The 22,995-nt window shown below is 48.8% G+C and overlaps 1 protein-coding gene across 1 annotated transcript; it reads right to left on the minus strand.

Moving 5' to 3' along the window:
• Window positions 1-475: 475 nt before the first annotated feature.
• On the minus strand, window positions 476-10,947 carry LOC132574681 (lymphocyte antigen 6E-like). The gene is made up of 3 exons (XM_060242915.1): window positions 10,849-10,947; window positions 10,331-10,450; window positions 476-665 (listed from the first exon to the last, which is right to left on the minus strand). The coding sequence occupies exons 1-3, from the start codon at window positions 10,904-10,906 to the stop codon at window positions 544-546; spliced, it is 300 nt and encodes a 99-aa protein (XP_060098898.1). The 5' UTR covers window positions 10,907-10,947; the 3' UTR covers window positions 476-543.
• Between the last annotated feature and the right edge of the window lie 12,048 nt (window positions 10,948-22,995).

Consider the following 22,995-nt stretch of genomic DNA (forward strand, 5'->3'; position numbering starts at 1 on the left):
AGTCAAGTTAGCCTTTATTGGCATAAAATATATAGATGTATATATCAGAGCAAATTGGTTAAAAAAAGGAAGAAGATGAAACGGAACAAGTGCATACATATACATCAGGAAAAGCATAATTTAAACTATTCCTACGAGATCCTCTGGAGTGCCTTTAAAAACAGAACAAAGAAACTTAGCCGCTTTCTCAGCGACACTAGATGAAGTACCGTTCAAAAGATTATAGATCTGAAGTGCACCCCTCTGTTGTAATTTTGCCAATGTCGTTAAAATCTGGCATCGAGGGTGTAGTGATTTTCTGTCAATAATATCGATGATAAATGGTTTGCTTCAAAATATAGAGTAGCAAGCCAGGACTTGCATCAACGCTTGTTACTTCTATACAGTTTTTTCCCTTGGACAAAATGGCTGCTTTGGTAGGTGGGCTTTATGGCATCCCTGTGGTCCCTTCTCTCCCCGAACCCTGCCTTTCCCAGGCTCCACCCCTCAGCCCTCCAGGGATCTCCCAGCCTGGACTTGGCAACCCTACTTTACGCAGGACTTTCATTTCGGAGACCAGATGTTGCACCAGGAGTGGTCACAGCAGTAAACCGAACTGGAGTAGGGGGACAGAGTCGGGCACTCCGGAGCGCACATCTTGGTGATGACTCGCTGAATCCTGCCCCCTAGAGGAGAACAGAAGAACATAAGAGAAGCCATGTTGGATCAGGCCAATGGCCCATCCAGTCCAACACTCTGTGTCACATAAGAACATAAGAGAAGCCTTGTTGGATCAGGCCAATAGCCCATCCAGTCCAACACTCTGTGTCACATAAGAACATAAGAGAAGCCCTGTTGGATCAGGTCAGTGGCCCATCCAGTCTAACACTCTGTGTCACATAAGAACATAAGAGAAGCCCTGTTGGATCAGGTCAGTGGCCCATCCAGTCTAACACTCTGTGTCACATAAGAACATAAGAGAAGCCCTGTTGGATCAGGTCAGTGGCCCATCCAGTCTAACACTCTGTGTCACATAAGAACATAAGAGAAGCCCTGTTGGATCAGGCCAATGGCCCATCCAGTCTAACACTCTGTGTCACATAAGAACATAAGAGAAGCCCTGTTGGATCAGGCCAATGGCCCATCCAGTCTAACACTCTGTGTCACATAAGAACATAAGAGAAGCCATGTTGGATCAGGCCAATGGCCCATCCAGTCCAACACTCTGTGTCACAGAAGAACATGAGAGAAGCCATATTGGATCAGGCCAATGGCCCATCCAGTCCAACACTCTGTGTCACAGAAGAACATAAGAGAAGCCATGTTGGATCAGGCCAATGGCCCATCCAGTCCAACACTCTGCGTCACAGAAGAACATAAGAGAAGCCATGTTGGATCAGGCCAATGGCCCATCCAGTCCAACACTCTGTGTCACAGAAGAACATAAGAGAAGCCATGTTGGATCAGGCCAATGGCCCATCCAGTCCAACACTCTGTGTCACACAGTGGCCAAAATATGTGTGTGTGCACACGTCTTGGTGATGACTCGCTGAATCCTAGAGGAGAACATAAGAGAAGCCATGTTGGATCAGGCCAATGGCCCATCCAGTCCAACACTCTGTGTCATACAGTGGCCAATATATGTGTGTGTGTATATACACACACACACACACACACAAACACACACATATGTATACTGTGGCTAATAGCCACTGATGGACCTCTGCTCCATATCTGTATCCAATCCCCTCTTAAAGCTGGCTATGCTTGTAGCCACCACCACCTCCTGTGGCAGTGAATTCCACGTGTTAATCACCCTTTGGGTGAAGAAGGATTCCTTTTATCCGTTTTAACCTGACTGCTCAGCAATTTCATCGAATGCCCACGAGTTCTTGTATTGTGACAAAGGGAGAAAAGTACTTCTTTCTCTACTTTCTCTATCCCATGCAGAATCTTGTAAACCTCTCTCATGTCACCCCGCAGTCGACGTTTCTCCAAGCTAAAGAGCCCCAAGCGTTTTAACCTTTCTTCATAGGGAAAGTTGTTCCAAACCTTTAATCATTCCAGTTGCCCTTTTCTGCACTTTTTCCAATGCTATAATGTCCTTTTTGAGGTGGGGTGAGGTGACCAGAATTGTAAAAATGGGAGTGAGACACAGGAGGATATCAAAAGTCAGCGAAAGCTCGTAAAGGTAAAGGTAGTCACCTGTCAGGGCTGGATTAACAATTAGGCACGTAGGCGCTGGCCTATGGGCCCCTACATCTTTAGGGGTTCCGGGCTGACTCCCCTGCAGTTTCCCTCCTGCTTGCAGCCCTTCCAGCCTGCACGCGCAGACAGCAACTGGGCTGCTCTTTGCCCAGCTTGCCTGGTGCAGCTACAGCTGGTGTTGTCGCCACGTTTGCCTCTCTCTGCCCCTCCCCTGCAGCTTAGTAAAAGGGGCTTTTAAGAAGTTGCTTGCAGGCTGCAGCAGGGTGGGGACTTTGACTCTGAGATAATTTGCGAGAGGCCTCCAAACTTTTGACTGCCCAGCGTAGGGTTGCCAATCCCCAGGTAGGGGCAGGGGATCCCCCGGTTTGGAGGCCCTCGCCCCGCTTCAGGGTCGTCAGAAAGCGGGGGGAGGGGGGAAATGTCTGCTGGGAACTCTGTTATTCCCTATGGAGATTAATTCCCATAGAAAATCATGGAGAATTCATCTGTGAGTACCTGGGGCTCTGGGGGGGGGCTGTGTTTTGGGGTAGAGACACCAAATTTTCAGTATAGCATCTAGTGCCTATCCCCAAAATATGCCCCAAGTTTCAAAAAGATTGGACTAGGGGGTGCAATTCTATGAGCCCCAAAAGAAGGTGCCCCTATCCTTCATTATTTCCTATGGAAGGAAGGCATTGAAAAGGTGTGCTGTCCCTTTAAATGTGAGGGCCAGAACTCCCTTTGGAGTTCAATTATGCTTCTCACAGCCTTGCTCCTGGCTCCGCCCCTAATGTCTCCTGGCTCCACCCCCAAAGTCTCCTGGCTGCACCCCAAAGTCCCCAGATATTTCTTAAATTGGACTTGGCAACCCTAGCCCAGCGGCATTCACAGGGTTTAATCTGGCACTGTCCCCTGTACAAGCACCAATCATTTCTGACTCCGGGGTGACGTCACATCAAGTTTTCTTGGCAGACTTTTTTAAAGGAGGCCAAACTGAAAATAACAAGGGAGCAGGGCCTTCTCGATAACAGCACCCCAATGGTGGAACCAGCTGCCAGAGGAGGTGCGGGCCCTGCGGGCCCTTAATCAGTTCCGTAGGGCTTGCAAAACCGTCCTTTTCCAGCTGGCATATTAAGATGGAACCATCGCATCCATAAGCTATGTTTACATGTATATTAAGAATGTAGCAGCATTAATTTATACTGTAATTTAAATTTTAATCTGATCGCTGTTTTTAGGAAATGTATTTAAAGGTTATGTTGTATTTATTGTTATATCATGGTGTGACTCACCATGTCCTGTAAGCCGCCCTGAGCCTGCTTCGGCGGGGAGGGCGGAGTATAAATAAAAATTTATTATTATTATTATTAAATGGGGTGGTTTGCCATTACCTTCCTCAGTTATCTACACTTTCTCCCAGCAAGCTGGGGACTCATTTGACTGACCTCAGAAAGATGGAAGGCTGAGTCAACCTCAAGCCGGCTACCTGAAAACCCAGCTTCCACTGGGGATCGAACTCAGGTCATGAGCAGAGCTTGGACTGCAGGACTGCAGCTTTACCATTTTGCGCCGCGGGGCTCCTTCGAAAGCTTGTATCCAGTCACAAATATATAGTTAATAAATGTTTTTAGGAGTCGAAAAGAGCAAACAAATTTTGTGGCTTGTACTCAGTCACAAAATTTGTTTCTTCTTTTCTACCCTTAAAAACATTATAGGCTATATCAGGGGTGTCAAACATGCATCCCAGGGGCTGAATCAGGCCCCCAGAGGGCTCCTATCAGCCCCCTGAGCAACTGGCTGTCATCTGCTTCACACCGAAAATGAGAAGCTTAATGCTGTGGTTAAAGAATGTAGAATAGGGGTAAGCCTTTACATATAATTATTGTTTCGATATGTTAAAGTGTAACTTGTACATTTTTCTGTTTGAACCTTGGTTGGTAATTGTTGTTATCACTGTCGTTCTTAAACAACTGAGCCGTTAAAACCGAAGAAGGAATTGAAACGTTATCAAAATCTAGAGAGACGTCTTTTTAAAAAAGCGGCTGCATTGAAGCTACGTTCTTTAGGAGCGCCCACCTTGTGAATTTCAGTTGGTCTGTTTCCAAGTTTGGACATATTTATTCATTTGAGGACGGGTTTGGGGTTTTTTTTTGCCCCCTTGGGGTTTCTGTTACTTTAAAAGGCCTTAGCACCGCTGGCCTCTATCAATGTTGTATTGTTTGCTATGTGTTGTACATAATCCTTGTAATATATTTTGTTGCAAACTGTAAGACAGTGTATTACTTGGTGGCTTTGATCAGTCTACTAATTACACCAAGTGCCCTTCAAGTTGGCAGCTCTCTTCCTTCTATTGGCTGAGGCTCCTCCCCCGCCTCATCCGCCGGGGAAGGAAGGAAAGAGCCAGAGCTTCCTTTGCCCAGTTTCCTGGATCCCATCTGAGAGAAAGCACCTTTAAGGTCAACAAGTTTTAAGCATGTTTGAAGGTTTTTTTTTTTTTTAAAAAAAATCTTTGTGTTTGTGTCTTTTATAAAGTTTCTATCTCTGCTACCTAATCGTAAATAGGTGCACACATGGCCTGTTCAGACACGGCCCGGCTCGACAAGGTCTCATTTATGTCAGATTCGGCCTTCATAACAAATGACTTTGAACCCCTGCGCTATATGTTTAAAAATGGGACTGAATTGTAACTTGTATCTGAATATAAGACAACTCCTTCTTTTGTTTTGATGGCATACCTGATCGGGGCCAACCTACAAATCAACAATTGCTCAATGAGGTGCCTTCTCGGTTGTGGCCCCCACCTTGTGGCCTGCGGAGGTCAAGAAGGCTCCCTCTCGCCTGGCTTTCTACAAACGCTGTGACACAGAATTATCCCAAAGGACTTTTTGTTTTGCACTGACAATAGATTTGCACTGCACAAAATGATTCACAGAATTGCTTGGAAAAATTATTGGGGACTATGGTCTGTACCACTGTGGACGGTCTACTGTGAGTTGAAGCCCATTGTACGATCTTGCATCATTTAACGTGTCATGCAAACGCTTATGTCTTGGTTCTCTTCTGTTTTTAGACTTCTGGAGGCTTCTACGAAACCCGAATGATTTCATTAAGATGGGTCACCGTGTTAGTCTGTCTGCCGCAGTAGAAAAGAGCCAGCATCTAGCGACACCTTCAAGACTAACACAATTTGTGGGAAGGGAGAAGCTTTCAGGAGTCTAAAGGTATCTTAGAGATGAACAACATTTGTGGCAAGTTTGCGCTTTCATGAGTTATTGTTCCCTTCTGCAATTTTGGGCTGTATCAACAGAAGTATAGTGTCCAGATCATGTGAAGTGATGGGATCGCTTTACCCTGTTTGCTCTGGTAAGACCTCACCTGGAGTACTGTGTTCAGTTTTGGGCACCACATTTTAATAAGGATCTAGACAAGCTGGAACGGGTCCAGAGGAGGGCAGCAAAGATGGTGAGGGGTCTGGAGACCAAGTCCTGTGAAGAAAGGCTGAAGGAGCTGGGCATGTTTAGCTTGGAGAGGAGGCGGCTGAGAGGTGATATGATCACCACCTTCAAGTACTTGAAGGGCTGTCATCTAGAGGATAGTGCGGAATTGTTTTCTGTGGCCCCAGAAAGTAGGACCAGAACCAATGGGTTGAAATGAAATCAAAAGAGTTTCTGGCTCAATGTTAGGAAGAACTTCCTGAAAGTTAGAGTGGTTCTTCAGTGGAACAGGCTTCCTTGGAAGGTGGTGTAGTGGTTTGGTGTCTGTTGTGGGGGAGGAAGATAAAGGAGATTGAGCCACTCTGAGACTCTTTGGAGTGGAGGGCAGGATATAAATCCAATATCTTTATCTACTTCACAGGGTGTCTGTTGTCGGGGAGGAAGGTAAAGGAGATTGTGAGCCGCTCTGAGACTCTTCGGAGTGGAGGGCGGGATATAAATCCAATATCTTCATCTACCTCACAGGGTGTCTGTTGTGAGGGATGGGGGGAAGGTAGAGGAGATTGTGAGCTGCTCTGAGATTCTTTGGAGTGGAGGGTGGGATATAAATCCAATATCTTCATCTACCTCACAGGGTGTCTGTTGTGGGGGAGGAAGGTAAAGGAGATTGTGAGCCCCTCTGAAACTCTTTGGAGTGGAGGGCGGGATATAAATCCAATATCTTCTACCTCACAGGGTGTCTGTTGTGGGGGAGGAAGGTAAAGGAGATTGTGAGCCGCTCTGAGACTCTTTAGAGTGGAGGGCAGGATATAAATCCAATATCTTCATCTATCTCACAGGGTGTCTGTTGTGGGGGAGGAAGGTAAAGGAGATTGTGAGCCGCTCTGAGACTCTTTGGAGTGGAGGGCGGGATATAAATCCAATATCTTCAGCTACCTCACAGGGTGTCTGTTGTGGGGAAGGAAGGTAAAGGAGATTGTGAGCCGCTCCGAGACTCTTTGGAGTGGAGGGCAGGATATAAATCCAATATCTTCAGCTACCTCACAGGGTGTCTGTTGTGGGGGAGGAAGGTAAAGGAGATTGTGTGCTGCTCTGAGACTGTTCGGAGTGGAGGGTGGGATATAAATCCAATATCTTCATCTACCTCACAGGGTGTCTGTTGTGGGGGAGGAAGGGAAAGGAGATTGTGAGCCGCTCTGAGACTGTTCGGAGTGGAGGGCGGGATATAAATCCAATATCTTCATCTACCTCACAGGGTGTCTGTTGTGGAGGAGGAAGGTAAAGGAGATTGTGAGCCGCTCTGAGACTCTTTGGAGTGGAGGGCGGGATATAAATCCAATATCTTCATCTACCTCACAGGGTGTCTGTTGTGGGGAAGGAAGGTAAAGGAGATTGTGAGCCGCTCCGAGACTCTTTGGAGTGGAGGGCAGGATATAAATCCAATATCTTTATCTACCTCACAGGGTGTCTGTTGTGGGGAAGGAAGGTAAAGGAGATTGTGAGCCGCTCTGAGACTCTTTGGAGTGGAGGGCGGGATATAAATCCAATATCTTCTACCTCACAGGGTGTCTGTTGTGGGGGAGGAAGGTAAAGGAGATTGTGAGCTGCTCTGAAAATGTGAGTGGAGGGCAGAATATAAATCCAATGTTTTCTTCTTCTTGTCCTCTTCCTTCCTTGGAGGTTTTTAAACAGAGGCTGGATGGCCACCGGACAGCATTGCTGATCCTGTCAACTATGGGGGAGGTATTGGTGAATTTTCTGCATCCAGCAGGGGGCTGGACTAGATGACCCTGGAGGTCCTTTCCAACTCTATGATTATAGTATTCTTCAGGATCTGAAGAAGTGAGCCATGACTCACAACATCTCCTCCCCTGCCACAAATTTTGTTCGTTTTGACGGTGCTCCTGGACTCCTGCTCTTATTTCGTTGTTTATTGAATGTCCCACCCTGTCACTTGTATGACTCACTCACTGTAATCCTGTTTGCATCCAAGTCAGAAGGGTAAATTATAAATAATTCCACTAAAATAAAGAACTGGCCTTGTACTCGAGTAAATACTATACTGTTAAACTCCTTTCCCCCTGGGTAATAGGGCCCTGAATCGCTCTCCCGTAATATCTATTGTTTCAGGAAGTGAGGAGGGGGAAGCCTAATACCCTCCCTGGAAGAAGAAGAAGAAGAAGACTCCAGTTTTATACCCCACCCTTCTCTCTGAATCAGAAACTCAGAGCGGCTTACAATCTCCCATATCTTCTCCCCCCACAACAGACACACTGTGAGGTGGGTTGGGCTGAGAGAGCTCTCCCAGAAGCTGCCCTTTCAAGGACAGAGAGCGGCCTACAATCTCCCATATCTTCTCCCCCCCACAACAGACACCCTGTGAGGTGGGTTGGGCTGAGAGAGCTCTCCCAGAACCTGCCCTTTCAAGGACAGAGAGCGGCCTACAATCTTCCATATCTTCTCCCCCCACAACAGACACCCTGTGAGGTGGGTGGGGCTGAGAGAGCTCTCCCAGAAGCTGCCCTTTCAAGGACAACTCGGTGAGAGCTATGGCTGACCCAAGGCCATTCCAGCAGCTGCAAGTGGAGGAGTGGGGACTCAAACCTGGGTCTCCCAGATAAGAGTCCGCACACTTCACCACTATAGCAAACTGGCACTCTGGAAGGAGAGGGAGAGAAAGAAGAAGAAGACCACAGATGTAAACCGCACCCTTCTCTCTGAATCAGAAACTCAGAGTGGCTTACAATCTCCTGTATCTTCTCCCCCCACAACCGACACTCTGTGAGGTGGGTGGGGCTGAGAGTGCTCTCAGAGCAGCTGCCCTTTCAAGGACAACCTCTGCCAGAGCTATGGCTCACCCAAGGCCATTCCAGCAGCTGCAAGTGGAGGAGGGGGGAATCAAACGTGGTTCCCCCAGATAAGAGAGCTACGGCTGACCCAAGGCCATTCCAGCAGCTGCAAGTGGAGGAGTGGGGAATCAAACCCGGTTCTCCCAGATAAGAGAGCTCTGGCTGACCCAAGGCCATTCCAGCAGCTGCAAGTGGAGGAGTGGGGAATCCAACCCGGTTCTCCCAGATTAGAGAGCTCTGGCTAACCCATGGCCATTCCAGCAGCTGCAAGTGGAGGAGTGGGGAATCAAACCCGGTTCTCCCAGATAAGAGAGTTCTGGCTGACCCAAGGCCATTCCAGCAGCTGCAAGTGGAGGAGTGGGGAATCAAACCCGGTTCTCCCAGATAAGAGAGCTCTGGCTAACCCAAGGCCATTCCAGCAGCTGCAAGTGGAGGAGTGGGGAATCAAACCCGGTTCTCCCAGATAAGAGAGCTACGGCTGACCCAAGGCCATTCCAGCAGCTCCAAGTGGAGGAGTGGGGAATCAAACCCGGTTCTCCCAGATAAGAGAGCTCTGGCAAATCCAAGGCCATTCCAGCAGCTGCAAGTGGAGGAGTGGGGAATCAAACCCGGTTCTCCCAGATAAGAGAGTTCTGGCTGACCCAAGGCCATTCCAGCAGCTGCAAGTGGAGAAGTGGGGGAATCAAACCCGGTTCTCAGATAAGAGAGCTACGGCTGACCCAAGGCCATTCCAGCAGCTGCAAGTGGAGGAGTGGGAAATCAAACCTGGTTCTCCCAGATAAGAGAGCTCTGGCTGACCCAAAGCCATTCCAGCAGTTGCAAGTGGAGGAGTGGGGAATCAAACCCAGTTCTCCCAGATAAGAGAGCTACAGCTGACCCAAGGCCATTCCAGCAGCTGCAAGTGGAGGAGTGGGGAATCAAACCTGGGTCTCCCAGATAAGAGAGCTCTGGCTGACCCAAGGCCATTCCAGCAGCTGCAAGTGGAGGAGGGGGGAATCAAACGTGGTTCTCCCAGATAAGAGAGCTACAGCTGACCCAAGGCCATTCCAGCAGCTGCAAGTGGAGGAGGGGGGAATCAAACGTGGTTCTCCCAGATAAGAGAGCTCTGGCTAACCCAAGGCCATTCCAGCAGCTGCAAGTGGAGGAGTGGGGAATCAAACCCGGTTCTCCCAGATAAGAGAGTTCTGGCTGACCCAAGGCCATTCCAGCAGCTGCAAGTGGAGGAGTGGGGAATCAAACCCGGTTCTCCCAGATAAGAGAGCTCTGGCTGACCCAAGGCCATTCCAGCAGGTGCAAGTGGAGAAGTGGGAGAATCAAACCCGGTTCTCCCAGATAAGAGAGTTCTGGCTGACCCAAGGCCATTCCAGCAGCTGCAAGGGGAGGAGTGGGCAATCAAACCTGGTTCTCCCAGATAAGAGAGCTCTTGCTTACCCAAGGCCATTCCAGTAGGTGCAAGTGGAGGAGTGGGGAATCAAACCCGGTTCTCCCAGATAAGAGAGCTCTGGCTGACCCAAGGCCATTCCAGCAGGTGCAAGTGGAGGAGTGGGGAAATCAAACCCGGTTCTCCCAGATAAGAGAGCTCTGGCTGACCCAAGGCCATTCCAGCAGCTGCAAGTGGAGGAGTGGGGAATCAAACCCGGTTCTCCCACATAAGAGAGCTCTGGCTGACCCAAGGCCATTCCAGCAGCTGCAAGTGGAGGAGTGGGGAATCAAACCCGGTTCTCCCAGATAAGAGTCCACGCACTTAACCACTACACTAAACTGGCTCTGGGAGAGGAACACAACCTCAGCGGGAGACATCTGGAAACAGAATCCACAGCAGGAAACAGGTTGGAATCTCTGCAAGGGTTCTCAGAGGAGCCTTCTCCTCCAGCTGCTTACCAATTCTAGAATAGGATCCAATCGTCAGGCATTTCTGGGCATTCTGGGGACAAGAGGACATCCGGAGGCAACCCCAGTTGGACCTCTCCTCTTGACAGGTGAAGCACATCATGGACTGGGCTGCAAAGGGAGGAAAACAAGAGATCAGCTCCAGGTCGATGGGCATGAAGCAAGGAGACGCGAAATGAATTTTGGCACCCTTCTTTAGCTTGGAGAAACATCAGCCGAGGAGTGACACGGTCGAGGTTTGCAAGAGTGTGCACAGGATAGAGAAGGTAGAGAAAGAAGCCCTTTTCTCCCTTTCTCACAATACAAGACCTCGTGGGCATTCAATGAAATCGCTGAGCAGTCAACGTCTTCAAGAGGGGATTGGATCAACATCTGCAGCTTTACCGCACTGTGCCACGGGGCTCTAGTCTGGAAACCCTACCTCTCCTCCATTCCGCACCTGTGGTCGGAGGGGACTGGACAGCCCTAATAGTCATTCCCAAGAAAGGAACAAAACCCTAAGGACTTACCTATCTCCACAAACAGACTGGCTCCTACCAAGATAGCCAAGAAATACTTGCTCTTCATGGTCTCTTCCTGCCTTGCTCTGAAACAGCCGTTTAGAGGCGATGTACTGTCTGGATACTCTAACTGGTTATCACAGTTGTAACGTTCGCGGGTGTCGCAAGCACCAAAAGCAATGGGCGTGAGCTCTCTAGGAGCGTGGGTGGAAGAGGGAAGAGTCCACAGAGATGTCCCTATCTTCTGTTTCGGCCTCTAGTGGGAGTGACATGTTATTTGAAGCAAGGCCTAAATACGCCACCTCCCCTAGGCTGGATTAGGGTTGCCAAATCCAATTTGAGAAACATCTGGGGACTTTGGGGGTGGAGCCAAGAGACTTTGGGGGGGTGGAGGTCCACCAGTGGGAACAGGACACTAGAAGCCCTCCCACTGTGCCCCCCCCCAAGCACCCAGAATACCGAGCATCACTGTCCCAGTGCCTTTCTTTTCGTTCACTCTCTCCTCTGGTCAAACCCGTTTTGCAGGCATTGGGAGCTCCAGAGAAAGAAGAGCACGTGTGGTGGGCCACACTCTTGCCACCTTCAGTTACCAGAGGGTGGGAGGGAGGGGACAGACCGTCTCCTCCCTGTGTTCCTTGATTTTGATCCCGTGTTGCCCAAACATTCCTCTCTGTAGATAGATCCAAGAGGGCAGCCATGTTGATCTGAAGCAGTAGAACAAAGTACGGGTCAAGCGCACCTTTAAGACCAACTAATATGTCAAAATGTGAGAATGTCTGCCAATCACACAGGGGCGGCCACCAGTAGCTCTCCCCAGTCAGCATGGCCGATGTTTTTTTGCCTACAACTCCCATCAGCCCCAGTCAGCATGGCTGATGGCTGGGGCTGACGGGAGTTGTAGGCAAAAATCATCTGGAGAGCTACCGTTGGCCACCCCTGCTATAGGAAAGGAAAGGTCCCCTGTGCAAGCACTAGTCGTTTCTGACTCTGGGGTGACGTTGCTTTCACATCGTTTTCACGGCAGACTTTTTACGGGGTGGTTTGCCATTGCCTTCCCCAGTCATCTACACTTTCCCCCCAGCAAGCTGGAGACTCCTTTTACTGACCTCGGAAGGATGGAAGGCTGAGTCGACCTTGGGCCGGGAAGGCTGAGTCAACCTTGAGTCTACCTGAATCCAGCTTTCGCTTGATAAATTGTCAAGGGTGGTGAGAACCAGAGAGGACTGTGGAACTCCAAAGGGATCTGTTGAGGCTGGGTTAGTGGGCGTCAATGTGGCAGATGCGGTTCAATGTGGCCAAGTGCAAAGTAATGCACATTGGGGCCAAGAATCCCAGCTACAAATACAAGTTGATGGGGTGTGAACTGGCAGAGACTGACCAAGAGAGAGATCTTGGGGTTGTGGTAGATAACTCACTGAAAATGTCAAGACAGTGTGCGTCTGCAATAAAAAAGGCCAACGCCATGCTGGGAATTATTAGGAAGGGAATTGAAAACAAATCAGCCAGTATCATAATGCCCCTGTATAAATCAATGGTGCGGTCTCATTTGGAGTACTGTGTGCAGTTCTGGTCGCCGGACCTCAAAAAGGATATTATAGCATTGGAGAAAGTCCAGAAAAGGGCAACTAGAATGATTAAAGGGCTGGAACACTTTCCCTATGAAGAAAGGTTGAAACGCTTGGGACTCTTTAGCTTGGAGAAACGTCGACTGCGGAGTGACATGATAGAGGTTTACAAGATACAAGAACTCGTGGGCATTCGATGAAATTGCTGAGCAGACAGGTTAAAACGGATAAAAGGAAGCCCTTCTTCACCCAAAGGGTGATTAACATGTGGAATTCACTGCCACAGGAGGTGGTGGCGGCCACAAGCATAGCCACCTTCAAGAGAGGTTTAGATAAAAATATGGAGCAGAGGTCCATCAGTGGCTATTAGCCATAGTGTGTGTGTATGTAGAAAATTTTTTGGCCACTGTGTGACACAGAGTGTTGGACTGGATGGGCCATTGGCCTGATCCAACATGGCTTCTCTTATGTTCTTATGGAATCGAACTCAGGTCGTGAGCAGAGTTCAGATCACAGTACTGCTTTAGCACTCTGCGCCACGGGACCGCTTATATAAGCCTGGGTCAAAACGAGGGCATCAAGGTTGGCAACTTTTGAACCACACCTTTTCCTTGCTGTACATCAGGTGGCCATTCAATGTAGACAAGCTGCAAGGTCATCTTTTCTAAGTCACTGGGCAATCCTAGGGGGTATTTTTAGGGGGGAAATGTTATGTAAAATATTATGCCAGCTGGTGCTTTGGAGTATGAACCTAGATGCCATTCTGCCTTGCTGAAGTCCCTTCCCTCCCCAAATCCTGCCCTCCCCAGCCTTCCCTTTCCAGATCTCCAGGAATTCCCCAAACCGGAGTTGGCAACCTTATGTGCGATCCAGTTCCAGCATCATGCACCCACGTGGCACACTGCCTAGAATTCTGGATGAAAACGTGGACATCTCAGGTTCACATCGCAGTTCAGCCCCCAAAGCCACTGGCAAGATGTCTTCTTGTGGAGATAGGAACAGCGTCATGGTTCAGCCCAACCGTTGAAGATCTCAGAGGCTTAACAGGATGGACCCTGGTTAGTACTTGGATGGGGCCCCAGCAAGGAAGCCTTTGTGGAGGAAGGTCATGGAAAACCCCCTCTGCTTCTCACTTGACTTGACAGCCCCTTGCTGGGGTCACCAGAAACCGGAAGCTAAGCAGGGTCAGTATTTGGATGGGAGCCCACCAAGAAGGCTCTGTAGAGGAAGGCAATGGAAAACTACCTCTCCTTCTCACTTGCCTTGAAAGCCCCTTGCTGGGGACACCATAAGTCTTGGATGGGAGACCACCAAGGAAGGTTCTGCAGAGGAAGGCAGTGGTCAACCACCTCTGCTTCTCCCTTGCCTTGAAAGCCCCTTGCTGGGGTCACCAGAAGTCCAAGCTAAGCAGGGTCAGGACATGGAAGGGAGACCACCAAGGAAGGCTCTGCAGAGGGAGGCAAAGGCCACCCGCCTCTGCTTCTCCCTTGCCCTGAAAGCCCCTTGCTGGGGACACCATAAGTCTTGGATGGGAGACCACCAAGGAAGGTTCTGCAGAGGAAGGCAGTGGTCAACCACCTCTGCTTCTCACTTGCCTTGAAAGCCCCTTGCTGGGGACACCATAAGTCTTGGATGGGAGACCACCAAGGAAGGTTCTGCAGAGGAAGGCAGTGGTCAACCACCTCTGCTTCTAACTTGCCTTGAAAGCCCCTTGCTGGGGTCACCAGAAGTCCAAGCTAAGCAGGGTCAGGACATGGAAGGGAGACCACCAAGGAAGGCTCTGCAGAGGGAGACCACCAAGGAAGGCTCTGCATGGAAGGGAGACCACCAAGGAAGGCTCTGCAGAGGGAGGCAAAGGCCACCCGCCTCTGCTTCTCCCTTGCCCTGAAAGCCCCTTGCTGGGATCACCAGGAGTCTAAGCTAAGCAGGGTCAGGACATGGAAGGGAGACCACCAAGGAAGGCTCTGCAGAGGGAGGCAAGGGCCAACCCCCTCTGCTTCTCCCTTGCCTTGAAAGCCCTTTGCTGGGGTCACCATAAGTCTTGGATGCAAGACCACCAAGGGAGACTCTGCAGAGGAAGGCAATGGCCAAACACCTCTACTTCTCCCTTGCCTTGAAAGTCCTTTGCTGGGGTCACCGTAAGACTTGGATGAGAGACCACCAAGGGAGACTCTGCAGAGGAAGGCAATGGTCAACTGGAAACCGTTTTCTTTCTCTTGGCTGGGAACTTTCTTCTGGTAGGTTACTTTATCATGTAATCATTGGTTGTGTGAAGAATGCTGCACAGCACATTAAAACATATAAGAATGTAAGAGAAGCCATGTTGGATCAGGCCAATGGCCCACCCAGTCCAACACTATGTGTCATATAAGAACATAAGAGAAGCCATGTTGGATCAGGCCAATAGCCCATCCAATCCAACACTATGTGTCATATAAGAACATAAGAGAAGCCATGTTGGATCAGGCCAATGGCCCATCCAGTCCAACACTCTGTGTCACGTAAGAACATAAGAGAAGCCATGTTGGATCAGGCCAATGGCCCACCCAGTCCAACACTCTGTGTCACACAGTGGCCAAAAAACCCAGGTGCCATCAGGAGGTTCACAAGTGGGGCTAGAAGCCCTCCCACTGCCCCCCCCCAAGCACCAAGAATGCAGAGCATCACTGCCCCAGACAGAGAATTCCAAGAATATGCTTTGGCTAATAGCCACTGAAAGACCTCTGCTCCAGATGTTTCTCCAGTCCCCTCTTGAAGCTGGCTATGCTTGTAGCCGCCACCACCTCCTGTGGCAGTGAATTCCACGTGTTAATCACCCTTTGGGTGAAGGACTTCCTTTTATCCATTCTACCCCGCCTGCTCAGCAATTTCATTGAATGCCCACGATTTCTCATCTTGTGAGAAAGCGAGAAAAGTCCTTCCTTCTCTACCTTCTCTATCCCAGGCATAATCTTGTCAACCTCTATCACGTCACCCCGCAGTCGACGTTTCTCCAAGCTAAAGAGCCCCAAGCCTTTTAACCCTCCTTCATAGGGGAAGCGTTCCAACCCTTTAATCATTCTAGTTGCCCTTTTCTGGACTTCTCCCCGTGTTATAATATCCTTTTTGAGGTGCGGTGACCAGAATTGCACACAGTATTCCCAATGAGACCACACCATTGATTTATACAGGGGCATTATGATACTGTAGTGTAGCTGACTGGGGAAGGCAATGGCAAACGACTCCATAAAAAGTCTGCCATGAAAACGCTGTGAAAGCAACGTCATCGCAGAGTTGGAAACGACTGGTGCTTGCACAGGGGACTACCTTGACCTTTTTTTTTTTATTATGATACTGGCTGATTTGTTTTCAATTCCCTTCCTAATAATTCTCAGCATGGCATTGGCCTTTTTCTATTGCAGGCGCACGCTGTCTTGACATTTTCAGTGTCTCGACATTTTCAGCGCGCACGTGGCATCGGATCGGTTCGGTGTGCCACTTCTGCCCTGGAAGATCCAGGCAGTGTTTTGAAAGGTACATCTCTCCAATCTTGCTCGCCTAATGACTGTTTTGCCATCCGGCATCTAACACCGTTTGATCTTCTTGGTTGCGCCACACCTCTAGCCAACACACCTGGCTGCTGGAGTCCTTTGGTGTTGCAAGGAGCTTGTGGGTTGGACAGAAGCAATGACGCTACTGCAGACTCTCGAAATAAAGCCGTCCATTGTCAAGAGGAAATAATACCATGATGAGGCTAGGGCTGCCGGTCCCCAGGTGGGAACAAAGTAACAAAGTGGATGCACAGTAATGCAACACCGTAAACAACTGTGCAGAAAGAGATATAAACATAAGAACCTAAGAGAAGCCATGTTGGATCAGGCCAATGGCCCATCCAGTCCAACACTCTGTGTCACAGAAGAACGTAAGAGAAGCCCTGTTGGATCAGGCCAATGGCCCCTCCAATCCAACACTCTGTGTCACATAAGAACATAAGAGAAGCCCTGTTGGATCAGGCCAGTGGCCCCTCCAGTCCAACACTCTGTGTCACATAAGAGAAGCCATGTTGGATCAGGCCAATGGCCCCTCCAATCCAACATTCTGTGTCACATAAGAACATAAGAGCAGCCATGTTGGATCAGGCCAATGGCCCCTCCAGTCCAACACTCTGTGTCACAGAAGAACGTAAGAGAAGCCCTGTTGGATCAGGCCAATGGCCCCTCCAATCCAACACTCTGTGTCACATAAGAACATAAGAGAAGCCATGTTGGATCAGGCCAATGGCCCCTCCAATCCAACACTCTGTGTCACATAAGAACATAAGAGAAGCCATGTTGGATCAGGCCAATGGCCCCTCCAATCCAACATTCTGTGTCACATAAGAACATAAGAGAAGCCATGTTGGATCAGGCCAATGGCCCCTCCAGTCCAACACTCTGTGTCACATAAGAGAAGCCATGTTGGATCAGGCCAATGGCCCCTCCAGTCCAACACTCTGTGTCACATAAGAACATAAGAGAAGCCATGTTGGATCAGGCCAATGGCCCCTCCAGTCCAACACTCTGTGTCACATAAGAGAAGCCATGTTGGATCAGGCCAATGGCCCATCCAGTCCAACACTCTGTGTCACAAAAGAACATAAGAGAAGCCATGTTGGATCAGGCCAATGGCCCATCCAGTCCAACACTCTGTGTCACATAAGAACATAAGAGAAGACATGTTGGACCAGGTCAATGGCCCATCCAGTCCAACACTCTGTGTCACATAAGAACATAAGAGAAGCCATGCTGGATCAGGCCAATGGCCCCTCCAGTCCAACACTCTGTGTCACATAAGAGAAGCCATGTTGGATCAGGCCAATGGCCCCTCCAGTCCAACACTCTGTGTCACATAAGAACATAAGAGAAGCCATGTTGGATCAGGCCAATGGCCCCTCCAGTCCAACACTCTGTGTCACATAAGAGAAGCCATGTTGGATCAGGCCAATGGCCCATCCAGTCCCACACTCTGTGTCACAAAAGAACATAAGAGAAGCCATGTTGGATCAGGCCAATGGCCCATCCAGTCCAACACTCTGTGTCACATAAGAACATAAGAGAAGACATGTTGGACCAGGTCAATGGCCCATCCAGTCCAACACTCTGTGTCACATAAGAACATAAGAGAAGCCATGCTGGATCAGGCCAATGGCCCATCCAGTCCAACACTCTGTGTCACATAAGAACATAAGAGAAGCCATGTTGGATCAGGCCAATGGCCCCTCCAGTCCAACACTCTGTGTCACATAAGAACATAAGAGAAGCCATGTTGGATCAGGCCAATGGCCCCTCCAGTCCAACACTCTGTGTCACATAAGAACATAAGAGAAGCCATGTTGGATCAGGCCAATGGCCCATCCAGTCCAACACTCTGTGTCACATAAGAACATAAGAGAAGACATGTTGGATCAGGTCAATGGCCCATCCAGTCCAACACTCTATGTCACATAAGAACATAAGAGAAGCCATGCTGGATCAGGCCAATGGCCGATCCAGTCCAACACTCTGTGTCACATAAGAACATAAGAGAAGCCATGTTGGATCAGGCCAATGGCCTCTCCAGTCCAACACTCTGTGTCACTCAGTGACAACATAAGAGAAGCCATGTTGGATCAGGCCAATGGCCCATCCAGTCCAGCACTCTGTGTCACATAAGAACATTTGAGAAGCCATGTTGGATCAGGCCAATGGCCCATCCAATCCAACACTCTGTGCCACACATAAGAACATAAGAGAAGCCATGTTGGATCAGGCCAATGGCCCCTCCAGTCCAACACTCTGTGTCACATAAGAACATAAGAGAAGCCATGTTGGATCATGCCAGTGGCCATCCAGTCCAACACTCTGTGTCACATAAGAACATAAGAGAAGCCATGTTGGATCAGGCCAATGGCCCCTCCAGTCCAACACTCTGTGTCACTCAGTGGCAACATAAGAGAAGCCATGTTGGATCAGGCCAATGGCCCATCCAGTCCAACACTCTGTGCCACACATAAGAACATAAGAGAAGCCATGTTGCATCAGGCCAATGGCCCATCCAGTCCAACACTCTGTGCCACACATAAGAACATAAGAGTAGCCATGTTGGATCAGGCCAATGGCCCATCCAGTCCAACACTCTGTGTCACACAGTGGCCAAAAAACCCCCCAAGTGCCATCAGGAGGTTCACAAGTGGGGCTAGAAGCCGTTCCACTTTGCCCCCCCCCTCAAACACCAAGAATACAGAGCATTACTGCCCCAGACAGTTCCAACAATACACTGTGGCTAATAACCACTGATGGACCTCTGCTCCATATTTTTATCCAATCCCTTCTTGAAGCTGGCTATGCTTGTAGAAGCCACCACCTCCTGCGGCAGTGAATTCCACGTGTTAATCACTGTTTCATTGAACAAAATACAAAGATACCCTGTGAACAATAGAATTCATAAGGGGAAGGTTCTATGCCAATGTATAAATAGGCCATAAATTTATGTGGCAACCAATTTTCTTCTGAGTAGCAGAACCGAATCCCCATGAAGAAGACCCTAAAGTTTGATAAGACCTTTCACATCACAGTGCTTTCTCATAGAGCCAATCCTGATTGAAATTTTAAACTAGAATATTTCTCCACTGACGTCAAGCTAAAACAACACGCTTCTTACACCTCTTACAATTGGCACATGCTCATTTTGTTCAATGAAATAGAGATTGTTTATATTTCTTTGTGCACAGTTGCTTATGGTAATCCCCAGGTGGGGGCAGGAGATCCCCTGGTTTGGAGGGGGATCCACCATTTCAGGGTCATCAGAAAGCAGAAGGGGAGAGGGAAATATCTGCTGGGCACTCCATTATTCCCTATGGAGAGCGATTCCCCCAGGATATAATGGAGAATTGATCTGTGAATATCTGGGGCTCTGGGAGGGCTGTTTTTTTAAGTAGAGGCACCAAAGTTTCAGCATACCATCTGGTGCCTCTCCCCAAAATACCCTCCATGTTTCAAAAGGATTGGACCAGGGGGTCCAATTCTATGATTCCCCAAAGAACGTGCCCCTATACTTCATTATTTCCAATGAAGGGAAGGCATTTGAAAGTGTGCATTCCCTTTGAATGTGATGGCCAGAACTCCCTTTGGAGTTCAATTATGCTTGTCACACCCTTGCTTCTGAGAGCCAGTCTGGTGTGGAGAGCCAGTCTGGTGTAGTGGTTAAGTGTGCGGACTCTTATCTGGGAGAACCGGGTTTGATTCTCCACTCCTCCGCTTGCACCTGCTCACATGGCCCTGGGTCAGCCACAGCTCTGGCAGAGGTTGTCCTTGAAAGGGCAGCTGCTGTGAGAGCCCTCTCAGCCCCACCCACCTCACAGGGTGTCTGTTGTGAGGGGAGAAGATATAGGAGATTGTGAGCCACTCTGAGACTCTTTGGAGTGGAGGGCGGGAAATAAATCCAATATCTTCATCTACCTCACAGGGTGTCTGTTGTGGGGGAGGAAGGTAAAGGAGATTGTGAGCCGCTCTGAGACTCTTCGGAGTGGAGGGCGGGATATAAATCCAATATCTTCATCTACCTCACAGGGTGTCTGTTGTGAAGGAGGAAGGGAAAGGAGATTGTGAGCCGCTCTGAGACTCTTCGGAGTGGAGGGCGGGATATAAATCCATTATCTTCATCTACCTCACAGGGTGTCTGTTGTGGGGGGAGGAAGGTAAAGGAGATTGTGAGCCGCTCTGAGACTCTTCAGAGTGGAGGGCGGGATATAAATCCAATATCATCATCTTCTTCTATCTTCTTCTTCTGGCTCCCTGCACCACTCCCTAAGTTTTCTGGCTCCACCCTCAAAGTCCCCAGTTATTTCTTGAATTGGATTTGGCAAACCTAGATGAGGCTAATCTGGGATGACCCAGAAGTTGTGCTCCCATCTCATTTTGCTGTTGTTCAGGCGCACAGTCGAGTCCGACTCTCTGCAACCCCCTGGACCAAGTCACGCCAGGCCCTCCTGTCTTCCACCATCCTCCGAAGTCTGCTCAAATTCATGTTTGTTACATCAGTAACGCTGTCCAGCCATCTCATCTTTTGCCATCCCCTTCTTTTTTTGCCTTCTGTCTTTCCCAGCATCAGGGTCTTCTCCAGGGAGTGCTCCCTTCTCATTGGGTGGCCAAAGTATTTGAGCTTCAGCATCTGACCTTCCAGGGAACAGTCTGGGTTGATTTCCCTTAGAACTGACTGATTGGATCTTCTTGCAGTCCAAGGGTCTCTCAAGATTCTTCTCCAGCACCACAGCTCGAAAGCATCTATTCCTCTGCGCTTGGCCTTCCTTATGGTCCAGCTCTCACAGCCATACATTACTACTGGGAATACCATCGCTTTGATTATATGGACTTTTCTTGGCAGGGTGATGTCTCTACTTTTTATTATACTGCCCAGGTTCACCATAGATGTCCTCCAAACGTCTTTTAATTTCATGGCTACAGTCACCATCTGCAGTGATCTTGGATCCCAGAAATGTGAAGTCTGTCACTACTTCCATGTCTTCCCCTTCTATTTGCCAAGGTGTGATGGGGCCGGATGCCATGATCTTAGTTTTTCTGATGTTGAGTTTCAAGCCTACTTTTGTGCTCTCCTCTTTCACCCTCAACAAGAGGTTCTTTAGGTCTTCCTCACTTTCCCATCTCATAATCTGGCAAAACAAGGGTTCTTTCAGCCGCCCAACGCAACACAAAGACTCATAGCTTCATTGTAGGTATTAAGTAAGGCCATCTTAATTGCTTTAAATATGGAGTTGCAAAACAAGTTGCTGATACTGAATGGTTATAGCCCATTGTTACGTGCCTAACCGCCCTATGAAGCAGCTATAATTGGCCCACCCAGTCCGGTATTATGACGGACAGAGGCTACACAAAGCGCTCTCCAGGCTTAGCTGTCTGTGTTTGCCTCATGTCTCTGATTTATTGCATATTTACCCCACCCATTCCCTAAGGAACTCAGAGCAGTGTATAATCCGATACAATCGAAAAATTGAAAATTATACAATCTAATAAATTGAATGCCGTCTAATAAATACAATCGAATACATTGAAAATTACAATCAAATTAAATGAAGGTTAATAACTATTGGATATATCTATTAGTTCAGGGGTGTCGAAGTCATGAGACCTAGTTGGGCTGGGCCATGTCAGGACAGGCCTTGTGTGTACGTATTTAAGCTTAAATAGCAGAAATCTAAACTTTGTAAAGGACACAGACAAACAAAATTAAAACATGCTTCAAACATTAGCACTCGTTGGTCTTAAAGGTACTCCCTTTGTATTTCTCCTATGGGATCCAGGGAACTGGGCCAAGGAAGCTCTGGCTCTTTCCTTCCTTCCCCAGGGGCTGGGTGGGGGAGGAGCCTCAGCCAATAGAAGGAAGAGAAGCTTGGCTCAGTAGCTCTGCTGTTCGATTGAGAGAGCCTGGCAAAGCAAGCTATTCCTCCCCAAGGGAGAACATAAGAGAAGCCATGTTGGATCAGGCCAATGGCCCATCCAGTCCAACACTCTGTGTCACACATAAGAACATAAGGGAAGCCATGTTGGATCAGGCCAGTGGCCCATCCAGTCCAACACTCTGTATCACACATAGGAACATAAGAGCAGCCATGTTGGATCAGGCCAATGGCCCATCCAGTCCAACACTCTGTGTCACATAAGAACATAAGAGAAGCCCTGTTGGATCAGGCCAATGGCCCATCCAGTCCAACACTCTGTGTCACACATAAGAACATAAGAGAAGCCATGTTGGATCAGGCCAATGGCCCATCCAGTCCAACACTCTGTGTCACACATAAGAATATAAGAGAAGCCATGTTGCATCAGGCCAGTGGCCCATCCAGTCCAACACTCTGTGTCACATAAGAACCTAAGAGAAGCCCTGTTGGATCAGGCCAATGGCCCCTCCAGTCCAACACTCTGTGTCACACATAAGAATATAAGAGAAGCCATGTTGCATCAGGCCAATGGCCCATCCAGTCCAACACTCTGTGTCACATAAGAACCTAAGAGAAGCCCTGTTGGATCAGGCCAATGGCCCCTCCAGTCCAACACTCTGTGTCACACATAAGAGAAGCCCTGTTGGATCAGGCCAATGGCCCCTCCAGTCCAACACTCTGTGTCACACAGTGGTAAAAAAAAATTATATATATACATACATACATACACATATATATATATACACACTGTGGCTAATAGCCACAGACTTAGACTTAGGCCTACCCTACAAATTAATCTCTTTCCAAACATCCGGCTGTTAATAGTCTTGCTCAAGTCTTGCAAAGTGGGGGCTGAAGCTTTCTGGGTTTCCTGCTGCCTCCCACTTTTCCTAGCATTTCTGTCTTTCCCAGTGAGTCGTATCTTCTCAGAATGTGACCAAAGTACCGTAGTCTCCGTTGAGTCATTTTAGATTCTAGGGAGAATCCAGAGAATACTTTCCCCTCTCACAAATGGCCAGCTAATCTACTTCGTGTGGGTGGATGGGTATGTTTCTGGGCATGTCTGAGGCTGTAGTGTTGCCAGCTCTGGGTTGGGACATTCCTGGAGATTTAGGGGTGGAGCCTGGGAGATGGTGGGAC

This window comes from Heteronotia binoei, chromosome 7 (assembly GCF_032191835.1).
Source record: "Heteronotia binoei isolate CCM8104 ecotype False Entrance Well chromosome 7, APGP_CSIRO_Hbin_v1, whole genome shotgun sequence".
In the NCBI taxonomy this organism is placed as follows: Eukaryota; Metazoa; Chordata; class Lepidosauria; order Squamata; family Gekkonidae; genus Heteronotia; species Heteronotia binoei.